The sequence below is a fragment of the Rhinoraja longicauda genome, chromosome 16 (assembly GCF_053455715.1).
Source record: "Rhinoraja longicauda isolate Sanriku21f chromosome 16, sRhiLon1.1, whole genome shotgun sequence".
NCBI lineage: Eukaryota > Metazoa > Chordata > Chondrichthyes > Rajiformes > Arhynchobatidae > Rhinoraja > Rhinoraja longicauda.
The window spans coordinates 14,488,312-14,500,999 of record NC_135968.1 but is presented as its reverse complement, the minus strand read 5'-3'; the positions used below and the strand labels follow the sequence as shown (position 1 = coordinate 14,500,999).

At 42.2% G+C, this 12,688-nt stretch overlaps 1 protein-coding gene across 3 annotated transcripts in view; it reads left to right on the top strand.

The window, feature by feature from the left end:
• Positions 1–12,688, top strand: part of LOC144601244 (catenin alpha-3-like) — a 928,496-nt gene that overhangs the window by 119,830 nt on the left and 795,978 nt on the right. For all 3 annotated transcript variants that reach the window (XM_078413251.1, XM_078413253.1, XM_078413252.1), the window contains exon 6: positions 10,936–11,139. In XM_078413251.1, coding sequence (XP_078269377.1) covers positions 10,936–11,139 — 204 coding nt within the window. The remainder of the gene's footprint in view (positions 1–10,935; positions 11,140–12,688) is intronic.

Genomic DNA, 12,688 nt, shown 5'->3' with positions numbered 1-12,688 from the left:
GCCTTCTGAGGCAGAGAATTCCAAAGATTTACAACTCTCTGAGTAAAAAAGTTGAGAAAGGGGAGGGAAATTGTCAGATATGGACCATGGTGATGGCAAGGTGAAAATTGGCAGTGAAGATGAAGATAGGTTCTGCATGAACCCAAGAAGCAACACCATTATAGTCATTAATGTACTCGATGAAGAGGTGAAGGAGGAGGCTGGAAAATATTAAAACAAGGATTTTTTCACCTATTCCATGAGGAGACTTGCATAACTTGGACACATGCAGGTCGCGGTAGCCATACCTTTGATTTGTAGGAAGTACGTGAAATTAAAGGAGAAGTTGTTCATTCTAAGAACAAGTTCAACTAAGCAAGAAAAGGGTGGAATATGGCAGAGGGGCATTGATTCGTCCAATGTTCATGAAAGATGAGATTGGACCTCAATCTGGTGTGTGATGAAGTTTCAGAGGGATTGAATGTCCAAGGTGAAAATAGTTAGGAGCAAGAAACTGTTAAAGTGGTACTATGGATGCACTTTGGAAGAGACTTGATAAGGTGGGGGGGGGGGGGGGGGGGGAGAAAGAATAGTCAAAACAGAAATAAATAGGTTCTGTGTGGCAAGAATAGGCTGAAATAGTCATAGAGTCATACAGCATGGAAACAGACCCTTTGGCCCAACCTGCCCACAATGACCAACATGCCCCATTTACACTAGTACCACTTGCCTGTGTTTGGGCCATATCCCCCTAAACCTATTTCACCCTTCTCCCTGTGTAAATGACCTGTCTTAATGACCACCAGGTGGCACCAGCAATGGCTGCCTCGCCAACAGTCTGTCTGCCCCTTTCTTCTTCGTTGGTTTTTTTTGTATTTGTTAAATTTATGTTTTTAGTGTTCTTTAACTTGTTTTATGTGGGGGGTGGGGGGGAAACTTTTTCTAATCTCTTACCTCGATGGAGATGCAATTTTTTTTCCCATATCGTATCTCCGTCCGCCCTGCGGTCTAACATCGAAGAGTTGCTGGAGACCGACTTCGAGAGCTCCACCGTAGGTGCCTGCGGCCTTACCATTGTGGAGCCCGCGATCCCTTTGCCAGGGATTGACCTCTGAACTCTACTGCGGGTGCCTGCGGACTTTAACATCATGGAGCTTGCGGTCTCTGGTTAGAGACCGACATCGGGAACTCCAAGCCGCAGGAGCTTCGACCGTTCCGATCGCGGGAGCTTGGATCGCCCCGACACGAAGGCTTTGATTGCCCCGACACAGAGGCTTCGATTGCCCCGACTGCGGGAGCTTCAATCGCCCTGACAGTTCGACTGCCCCGACCGCGGGAGAAAAATGGGGGAAGAAGATGAGACTTTATTGCCTTCAATCACAGTGAGGAATGTGGGGAATCCGCTGTGGTGGATGTTAATGTTAACTTTTATGTAGTTGTGTGTCTTGTTGCTTTTTTGGTATGGCTGCATGGTAATTTGCATATCACTGTACCTTAATTGGTACACGTGATAATAAAAGATCTTTGAAACCTTTGAAACCTTTATCATTCTGAACTCACAGAAACGACAACGTTTACATGACAAATCAGGTCACTAAGTATATAGATAGTTTAAATAACTAGTTATTAGAAAACTAATTTGAAAATTTAATAATATATTCTTAGTATCTGTAATCCCAATTCATTGCAGTACTAAAATAGTGTATGAATGCAGGAAAACAATTTGTCTTCACTGCCTGCTCCACCACTGCTCCAGAGTGAAGCTCCAGGAATTGTATTTACCATCCAAAAAGTGTTGTTCATGAATAGGTTGTGGTGTTTGTTGAATTTTATTCACTTTGTTGATTCCAAAGAAAATGATGACAGGTCTCTTTAAGAAACCTCATGCTTTTAGAAACATAAAACTTTGTCATGTGCCTGTGTGTGGCATTTGGTAATTTTAACTTGCCTCTCTCTCTATCCCTCCCCCTTCCCAGTTCTGCAACAAGTCTGACTGTCCCAGATTATATTTTACCTCTGTTCGCTTTGTTGTCACCTGCTCTGAGCTAACAATGTACATTTTCCTTGGTTTTACATTTTCCTTGATCCTTATCTCTTTTGATATCTCGTGTTCACACACTTTACCCTTGTGTCTGTGTCTCCTTCTCCACTGACTCTCAGTCTGAAGAACGTTCTTGGCCCGAAACGTCACCCATTCCTTCTATCCAGAGATGCTGCATGTCCCTCTGAGTTACTCCAGCATTTTGTGTCTTCCTTTGGTATTTGGTTGTCGCACCGTGAATGCAGAAAGCTGTCTGGTATCAGTTTAACAAAACAAATCCGAGCTAGATCAGTGAATTGCCAACGATTTTATGGATATGAAATCTGTTCCTTTAGCCAGTGGCAATGTTAATATGATATTGCTGTTGCTATTTTGAGACAAAGAACAGTTTGAACTAACAGAACATAAGAGAATAGAAAATGAGAAAAGTGTTAAGCTATTTTTTGAAACAGTTTTTGTACAGTGCTTTGATTGTTTTCAGAGCTGCGTGATAAAAGGTAAGCACTGGAATTGTGCCTTTAAAGCAGGAAGTCGGAATAAACAAAAATTTGGACAACATTTTCAGATATATTGGGGTCAGGTAAAAAGGCTTAGGTTCAGCACTGTGAAGGGCAAATATAGTACATAGTAAATAGTCAATTGGCCATTATAGATTGTTGGGAAGAGGGAAGGGTAATTAAAACTAGGACATCAATCATTTAGCACAGAAATACCCTAATCCTTTAATGTGACTGGAGAATCTTTTTCTTAACTCATCTAATTGAGCAACTTAAGGTTATCTGAGTAGGCCAAAGGTTTACCCATTTTTTCCAAAACATTCCTAGACCATAATAGGTTTCCCTTTGTCTTGTTTTACACATTTCTCCATACAACCCATCTCAACAAATCCAGCAATTACATCTTCTCAGCACCCAGCTTTTGTTTCCTGGCTCTTTTCCACTTGCTGCTCAGATGAAAAGAAAAATGATATTATAGTTAGTTTGTTCACCATGTATAGCTGGTGGGAAAATTAACTGCGAAATCTAGACAAAGTGTTCTCAACAGGATGTGTGTGTGGGCATGAAGCTGCCAGAAGGAACATTATATGAAAAAATGTAGGTCACTTTGGTAGAAAGAAAGAAAGGCAACCACGCTAGAGATGTGGGTTGATCCTGACCTCGGGTGCTGTCTGTGTGGAGTTTGCACGTTTTCCCTGTCACCACGTGGGTTTACTCCGGGTGCTCAGGCTTCCTCCCACATCCCAAAGACATGTGGTTTGGGGGTTAATTGGCCGCTGTAAAATGACCCTATTGTGTGGGGAGTGGATTAGAAAGTGAGTCAATGTACAACTAGTGTATAGGAAGGAACTGCGGATGCTGGTTTACACCAAAGATAGACACAAGATGCTGGAGTAACTCAGTGGGACAGGCAGCATCTCTGGAGAGAAGGAATGGGTGACGTTTCAGATCGAGAACTAGTGTGAACAGGTGATTGATGGACTTGGTGGGTCGAAGGGCCTGTTTCCATGCTATATCTCTGAAAACAAAACTACCTTTGTTTGCCTTGATAATCTTCCCCGCTCATGTTGATTATGAAGAACTCTATTCAAATCATTCCACATATGCCATTTGTTTTTATCAGCTGCATTGTTATGAAAGGAAAACTACATTTTGTATTATTCATTGAAAATACAAACTGACATTTTATATTGTTTAAAAGAATCTGCAGTGCCTGGAAATAATGTGAGGAATAAATACTCAAGTGGGAATTACAATTCATTAGCTTGTGCTTGAAAGAGGCTACAGGGAGCTCAACCAACATGTGCAGGATTTGCAGTTCCTGCCGTCTCTTACCTAGAATTGTGTTCTGGGTAAAATGAGCAAGATGATTTCTGGCAAGCTGTTAGATCTGGCACATCACAAATCATCACTTATCCCTGAAGTGCAATAATTAAACCAAATCTATTACAATAGACAATAGACAATAGGTGCAGGAGTAGGCCATTCGGTCCTTCGAGCCTGCACCACCATTCAATGTGATCATTTATAGCCCAGGTACAGGCAAAGAGAGGTTGAATAAGAAGCTTTTTGGCTACCTGACATTTAATCTAAGATAGACATGAGATACATAAGGCAATGTATCACATCAGAGCACAGAACTTCCCTCTGTATAAACAGTAACCCTGACGAAGGGTCTTGGCCCTAAACGTCACCCATTCCTTTTCTCCAGAGATGCTGCCTGACCCGCTGAGTTGCTCCAGCATTTCATGTCTATCTTAACAGTAACCCCATCATATCTAAATATCATAAATACTCCGTACTTACGCTTTATTAAATTGTTGTTTTATTGCTTGAAAGATGTGTTAAGACTTTTTTCCCCATTTCATGCACATGGTATCAGCACTGAGCACTCTCGTATGAGATAGAACACATTCTGAGCTTGAGCTGTCCCCCCTCTGGTCTATTTCATGATCATTGTGGAATCCTGCACCTGCAGGTGTGTCTTCAGCTGCACTAGTGTTCTGGTTGTGTTTGCATTCACTATTGCTCAAAGTGAGATTATTAGAAAGAAAAAAATAATCGCATTGATGGCACGTTCATGAGCCATTGTGGCCCAGAACTTGCTGGAAGTTGCTTCACACTTGCCCTTGTTGCAAGATATGTCTCTAAGTCTATCCATTATTTCCTACTTTTAGCAAATACTCTCACAGCTCTGTAATTCTGAAGAACAGCCCCGACCCGAAACGTCACCTATCCATGTCCTCAAGAGATGCTGCCTGACCCACTGAGTTACTCCAGCACTTTGTATGTTTTTGTAAACCAGCATCTGTAGTTCCGTGTGTCTAAATTTTACTGCTCTCCAGTGAAATCCCCTCAAGGTATATCCACCTTCAAGTCCTCCTCTCTCCAATAGGAGTACTGTGAGACTCTCTCTCACTGCTCCACTTCTGTGATTCTGATTCTGAAAACATCACCTATCCATGTCCTCCTGAGATGCTGCCTGACTCACTGAGTTACTTCAGCATTTTGTGTCTGTGTCTGCTTTGTCTGTATGTTTTCCTTTATAGGCCCTGCCTGTCTTTGATTTACACACAGTCACACTGACAGAAAGGTGGAGATGTCATTAAACTGTGAAATGAAATGTTTCCATGTTTTCAGAAAGAAAAGAAATTTAATCTTGTGTTGCAGGTGCACAGCTCTGAGAAATTAAATAAGAAAAATAGCAAGGCTTTCGATTAGCAGCAATGTTGTTGAAATATTTCACTTGAAATCTATCACTCAATCAATCTTGTTAATATATTGAAATTATTTTGAATGGAACCGTAACAAATTGATACCCCTGCTTAATAATCAATGAGTTTCCTTTGTGAACTTTATTATTTAGGTTTGGAAAAGGTTTAGGTTTAGATTTCAAGGTGTAATTAATCCAGGAGTATGTTCATGCCATGCTTTGTATAAGTTATATTTTCATAAATATAATCTTTTTATTTTAAAGATATGACTTTCTGTTCGTAGTGGTTTGGGGGCTGAGAAGTTTCTCGAGCTAATGTTAGGCAGCAAGTTCTTTCAAAACTGACTCTTGTTTAACAGAGTACCAGAAATGGGAAGGACTCTGCAAGTAGGCTGAAATATTAGCCTTGACTCAACAAACGCACTCTCACTGCTGAGTCAGAAAGTTGTAAATCCTTCTTGCTTCCTTCTATTTAGTAATAAAAAATGCTGGATATGCTTCATACTCAAACCAGATGAAAGGTCATTAACTTGAAATATTTGCTCTGTTTTGAGCATTTTCCAGCATCTTGTGTTTTGTTCACACATTTTCAGCATCTGCAGCTTATTTAATTTTCTATTTATGATTTGGTGATCCTGATTTAAAAATGCCCTGGGTGTATGCAGCCTTTCAAGCTCACTGCTGAAAAGGCTTAGTAACTGAAAAAAGCAGTTGCCTAAATGAAAAAGATTTTTTTTTTTTAAGTAAAAATGGTTCAGTCTTTCAATGCAATTTGGTGGAGTGGGAGATTGCAACCTTCAAGTGGTCCACCCTATTTCGACTAATGCAATCAACCCGTCATGCACAATCTAATGCCTTACGCAAGAAGAAGAATGCAATTTGGTATCATTTACAACGTTTTGCCACCATAGAGATACTTTTATGAAGTACTGTAGGAAATGAATGGTTGGTGAACAGTAAGCTCACAAAAACAACAACGTGATAAGTGCCCTGTTCATCTATGTAATGGAGTTGACTGTGAAGTAAGTATTGGCCTAAACACAACAGAGAACTCTCCAGCCTTCTTTGAGGTAGTGCTTATGGAGGGAAAGGGCAAGACCTCAGATTAACCATCATATCCTATGAGTTCATCCATATTGTACTGGAGGGCCATCCTGGATTTTAAATGTGCGAGGAATAGTTGATTAATGTAGTTTAGAGATACACCACAGAAACAGACCCCTCAGCCTACTGAGTCCTTGCCGACCAGTGATCCCCGCACGCTAGTACTCCCTTACACACACTATGGATAGTTTACAATTTTACCAAGCCAATTAGCCTACAAACCTGCACGTTTTAGGAGTGTGGGAGGAAACCGGAGCACCTGGAGAAAACTCACGCAGATTCGGTGGAGAATGTACAAACTCCATATAGACGGCACCCGGAGACAGGATCGAACCCGGGTCTCTGGCACTGTAAGAACAGCAACTCTACCACTGAGCCACCGTGCCACCCCAGATTCTTCTGGTGTTTATCCCTTGGGGTTTCAGAGGTGACTTGATTGAAACATAAGAGATCCTGAGAGGTCGAAATGGTGGCTGCGGAGAGGATGTTCCCTTTGGTGGGAGAACCTGAAGCTAGGAGTTATTTTAATGCACATGATTTATTAACTCAGACAATGCTTTTATTTTGTTGTGATGCAGCGTCTTTGACTTAAAATGTTAGCTATATTTCTCTTTCCACAGATGCAACTTGATACACTGAGCAATTCTTGCATTATCTGTTTTTATTTTGGACATTCAGCATTTGTGGTTTCATCGTGATGTGACCAAACTCTGCCACTTCCAACGATTATTTTAAGTTGGCCTTTACCAATTCTTGTAAAAGGCTTCCCCTCTTTGTCTGTAGGCCAGATCCATCAAGAATATGGATGTAAGGTTTGTTAAATAATGGGAAAAGTAAGGAATGGCAAATGAGCGGCAGGAAAACAAAGGACTCAGACAACAAAACACTGACTGTTTAAGGAAGAGGGTTAATTTGACATAGTACAGCTTGTGCCCTATGAAAGGAGTGTGAAGATGTGTGAGGCAGTTTACCATGATCACGATGAGAAGCAGCAGCAGCAACTGTGACCAAGAAGTGGAGGCAGTTCTGAAGTTGACAGTAGCATAGAGTCATACATTCGTATGTAGCAAGAAGCAGCCCATTCAGCACAACTCGTCAAAACCAACCAAGAAGTCCTAGCTGAGCTATTCCTATTTGCCTGCATTGGCTCCATATCCCTCCAAACCTTTCCTATCCATGGACTTGTAGCTTAATATAACTGCACTGGTTTCTCTTTCTGCTTGCATGTGTCCTTTTTATTGTTGATGGTGTGCATGCAGGCTGAGAGAAAAAGATGTGTCATGTTCATTTCAAACCAAGCAGTGCAAGTGGGAAGGTAGGCACAAAATGTTGGAGTACCTCATTGGGACAGGCAGCATCTCTGGAGAGAAGGAATGGGTGACCTTTCGGGTCAAAACCCTTTTTCAGACTAATCTCAAACCGAAATGTCACCCATTCCTTCTCTCCAGAGATGCTGCCTGTTACTCTAGCTTTTTGTGTCCATCTTCGGTTTAAACCAGCATCTGCGGTTACTTCCTACACAGTACATGAGGGAGATGCTTAGGAAGTGGAATAGTTAGCATCCTAATTCTATCTACCCACCTATCTACCCTCCACCTTTTGTGCAATTAGTGGGCAAAAAGTTGTTGATCTTTTATTAAGATTAATTGAGCTGACATTTACGTTTTTTTGTGGCTGATGGTTCCACATATTTACTGTCCATTTTGATGCCAAACTGTTTCCTATCTTCACTCCTGAATGGCCTTTTTCTGAATTCAAGGTTTCAAGGGCATAATAAGTAGGACTGCAGCAGACCACACACCCTTCAAGCGATTCAATAAACCTTTTACCCATAACTGCTTTGTGTCTAATTCCAATCTCTTGAATTCTCGGCACTCAAATATCTATGATTTCAGCCTTGAATGCACTCAACAACAATTAAAAACGGTGGCGCAGCGGTAGAGTTGCTGCCTTACAGCGCCAGAGACCCGGGTTTGATCCTGACTACAGGTGCTGTCTGTACGGAGTTTGTACGTTCTCCCCGTGAATTATGTGGGTTTTCTCCAGGTGCTCCGGCTTCTTCCCAAACTCCAAAGACATCCAGATTTGTAGGTTAATTGGCTTGGTATACTTGTAAATTGTCCCTAGTATGTAGGATAGTGCTAGTGTACAGGGATCACTGGCCGGCATGGATTCAGGAAAGGGCCTGTTTCCATGCTGTATCCCTAAACTAAAACAATTCATTGTCTTCTGGACTTGAGAAATCATAATATACATAGAAGCCTGAGTGAAAGAATGTCAGTCATAAACAGTCAGTGGTGCAGGTAAATATTGCTGCTGGCTCACATCTCCAATGACTTGGGTTCAGTCCTGGCCTCCTGGTGTATGGCTTTCCCATAATCTAAAAATGTGCTGGTTGGCAGGTTAATTCACTCAGTGAATTGCAGATTGGGCTATGTGATTCAGATAAAGGTTAATGAGTGACTGATAGAGAATAGGTTATGAGGGACGGGAAATATCTAATTGCTCTGAGATACTACTTATGCTTGATGGGCCTAATGGCCTCCCATGTCATTTGGAGATATGAAACAAGATCTTCTCCTGACATTGTGCCTACTGATTCTGATGTGTCTAACTAGAGGAAACAAGTTTTGTTCGCTTGTTCGATGTACTCCCTTATCAGAGAATGACTCCATCAATTTATCCTCTTAAATTCCGACCAAGTTCAATCAAATCAATCTTTCGTATTGTGAAAACCAGCGACGTAACTCTGTGCAGGTAATCAATCCTCATAATCTGTCGTTTAATGGCCTGGAAATATTCTGGTGAATCTCCTCTGCATTTCTGCCAAGGTTAATATATCTTTTTTTAAATGAGAGGGAAAGTTTGATTTTGCTGGGTCTAAATTGTGATAAAGGGGAATTTAGAGAAACATAGAATGGAGTCTTGCATTGGTAATCCTGGTAAGATAATGTAAGTTCTCTCTGCACTGCAACCCTGATTTCTGAACAGTGCTGCTGGCATCAAATTGTTTACTATCCTGTATGTATTGCTACAAGGTAATTTAGTGAGGGGGCTGCTGCTAACTGAAGTGAAAGTAGACCTCCTTCCACATTCTCTTGTTCTGCATGACTGTGTTCAATAGTTCATTTTCTTGAAAATTGCACCTCCATTTTAAGAGCCTGCAGGCTTACTGTAAGTAGCATCTGGTTTATTGAGTATTCCAGCAGTCAGACTGTCCATCAAGCATGTGATTAATCCTGGCAGATTGCTGTTTGCCTTTAATCAGACTGTAATACCCAACCTGATGCATCTCCAGCAGATTTCCATTGAACCGCTGCACACTTATTCATGAAAACCATTCCCTATTCATACCTTAAAAGGAAAGTTGCATCTAAAATAACATGTTTAGCATGCAGAACACTGTTTGGTTTCATTTTATGGGGGCAGATTTGTTTGGAGGCAAATGTGAAATAGACCATTAGAAATCCCTCCATGAACCCCATGAATTATTGGTTAGTTTTGGCTAAGGTCTAACTTTTCCCATGTTAAAAATTAACGGCTGGGATCTTCCACCTCTTTTTAATGTTACAGTGTCAGCTGTGTCACAGTTGTAGCTTGTGACTTCAAGTCATGACGGTTTCTAGTTTAGTTTAGAGATACAGCGCGGAAACAGGCCCTTTGGCCCACCGAGTCTGCACCGACCAGCGATTCCCGCACATTAACACTACTCTACACACACTGGGGACAATTTTTTACTTGAGTACCAATCCAATTAACCTACAAACCTGTCCGTCTTTGGAGTGTGGGAGGCAACTGAAGATTTAAAAAGAGATAATAACAATTTTTGGCAGCTGTTACTATTTTGGTGAGCAGGATAAGTTAGTGCGTGTGCAACAGAAGTCCCCAAAGTAGAAAGTTGATGACACAATCTCGGCCAAATAGGAGCCTTGGACTTAACAAGAAATATGTTGTTCAATGGGTTTTATAATATATTGCAAGAATTTTTGATAATTAACTGAAAAATGAAGTGGACATCCATATTTATTTGATTGTTATTGTTAGTGAATTTGGCTGTGCCTTCAGGTAGAATGTTACATTAGTCTACAATGGGTCCATTCAAAGGCTCTGCCTGCTGTTAAACATGAGGTTTGTTGTGCATGATATAGATGGTGCTAGACAGCTGGTGCATACTTTCCATGAAATTACTCCAGTTGGATATGTGCTGCTAAGAAACAGTGTAGTTGTTGCATGCTTTATCAAATCATAATAATGTGGTGAGTGTCCCAGTATTTTGTGCCTGCCCTATAATGGGTTGGAGGGCGACGTGTGAATAGTGCATTCCAATCCAAGTACTGTACGTGTTTTCTGGCATTATACAATTTCTCCCCATTATCTGAAATATTCACCTCTTTACTAAACATGTTCCTTTCCCATCCTGCAGCAGTAATTAAACTTCATTTAATTGGCTGTAAAAGGCCTTTGGGGGAATCTGAGAATGTGAAAGACATTTTATAATTGCACGTTCTTTCTCTATAATGTTAGGTGTAACCGGCTATCATAATACTAACTATAACGAGGACCTTTAATCACACTCATTAGAGTTTTCTTCTCATTTGCAGAGTGCCATTGTCATTGACCCTCTTGCAGTCCACGAAGACAAACTAAGGCCTTTGCTGGAGAAGAGGCTGGAAGGTATTGTCAGTGAAGCTGCTTTGATGGCAGACTCTTCCTGCACACGTGACCAGCACCGTGAGCACATAATAACAGAGTGCAATGCTGTGCGCCAGGCACTTCAATCCCTACTGTTGGAATATATGAGTAACGTGAGTTATTACATTCTCTTGCTTATTCTTTATAAAGTGATTATCTGTGTTGGAGATGCATTAGTTTTTATTAGCAGTGATGTTCAGAAATATTCTGAGAATATGAAAATTTCAGTCGTTTAATGAAGCTACTGTTCAAAAATGTATCAACTAATCATGAGAAAGGTAATAGCCCTTACAGTGATTAGACATTTTAATTGAGAGCAGTGGTACATATTTTCCACTGAGCCTGTGAAACGAATGCAAAACATTAGTTTGTGACGCAATGCTACGTTAGTGCTGTGATGAGCTACAGTTATATTTTACTAGTTGGGGGAGGGTGGGGGGAGGAAACTAGGTCCTCTTGTCTGAGGATTCCAAACTTCATGGACTGCAAATGGTGTATGGCACATCGAAAATTTCACCCTTGCATTTTCCAACTCAGGAAAGTAAAATAAGAATACAGAATTTCGAGGACCAGGTAATGTAATTCCATGTATGATGTCTGAACCCATGAATGTGCCTCAATGTTTCAAAGTTCTGATTTGGCCATCATCCAATAAACAGTGCCAAAACAACCAGAAAAGAATTGTCCTTCCAAATATTGGTGAGGTTTTGGGTGCCAAATTATCACAAGTCATGGTAACGGAAAGAAAGAGCTAGGAGAATGGTGTACATACGTTCAAATCAAAGAGATTAGAAGTGAGTTGTTAACAAATCCCTGTGAATGGTTAGGAGTGTCTTGAAGTCCAGGTCTGAGTGAAATGCCTTAGTATTCCTGTGGGATACCAAATGTGTGAATATATGGCGAGTCGTAAGGCGATGTGCGTTGAGGTAGACGTTTATTAGAAGGCTAACAACCGTGACAAAACCAACGCTGTAAACGACAAACAACCATAAATTCAACTGTCTTTCTTGGAGTTCAAAACCAGACTGATTGTTCCCTCTCCTGCGCACCACCTGACCTCTTCGACCAATCAGTGGGTTCGATGGTCTGGACCAATCCCTGTGCCCCTACATGACCCCCCCAGAACCCTCGGCGCGATACCGGGCAGGTGCCCAGACCACCCGACCGGAGCGGGTGCGGAGAGGAGAGGGAGGCCCAACCGGGGGTGGGGACGGGGAAGCAGGCACCGCGGGAGGGGTTGCCGGAGGCGAAAGGGGAGGAGGGGAAGCTGATGGAGCCGGAGGCGGCAGTGGCAAGGCGACCGGGGAAGAGGAGTCCCGAACGGGGGCAGCGAGGGGGGAAACTGCTGTACGGGAGCCGTGGCCGGAGGTCGGCCCCGGCGAGGAGGTTGAGCCGCTGTAACGGGCTGGTCTGGGTCCAAATAGGCAGGCTTAAGGCGGGACACCGAGACGACCTCCTGTCGGGTGCCCACTTCCAACGTGAAGGTGACTGTGCCTTTCTTCACTACCCTGAACGGACCCTGGTAAACCGGCCGGAACGGGGGACGGTGGGCATCGATTCGTAGGAACACAAACTCACAGTCGCCCAAGGCCGCCGGGACATGTGAAGGGGGATCCCCGTGGCGAGAAGTAGGGACCGGGGCCAGGAGCTCCGGAAATTCAG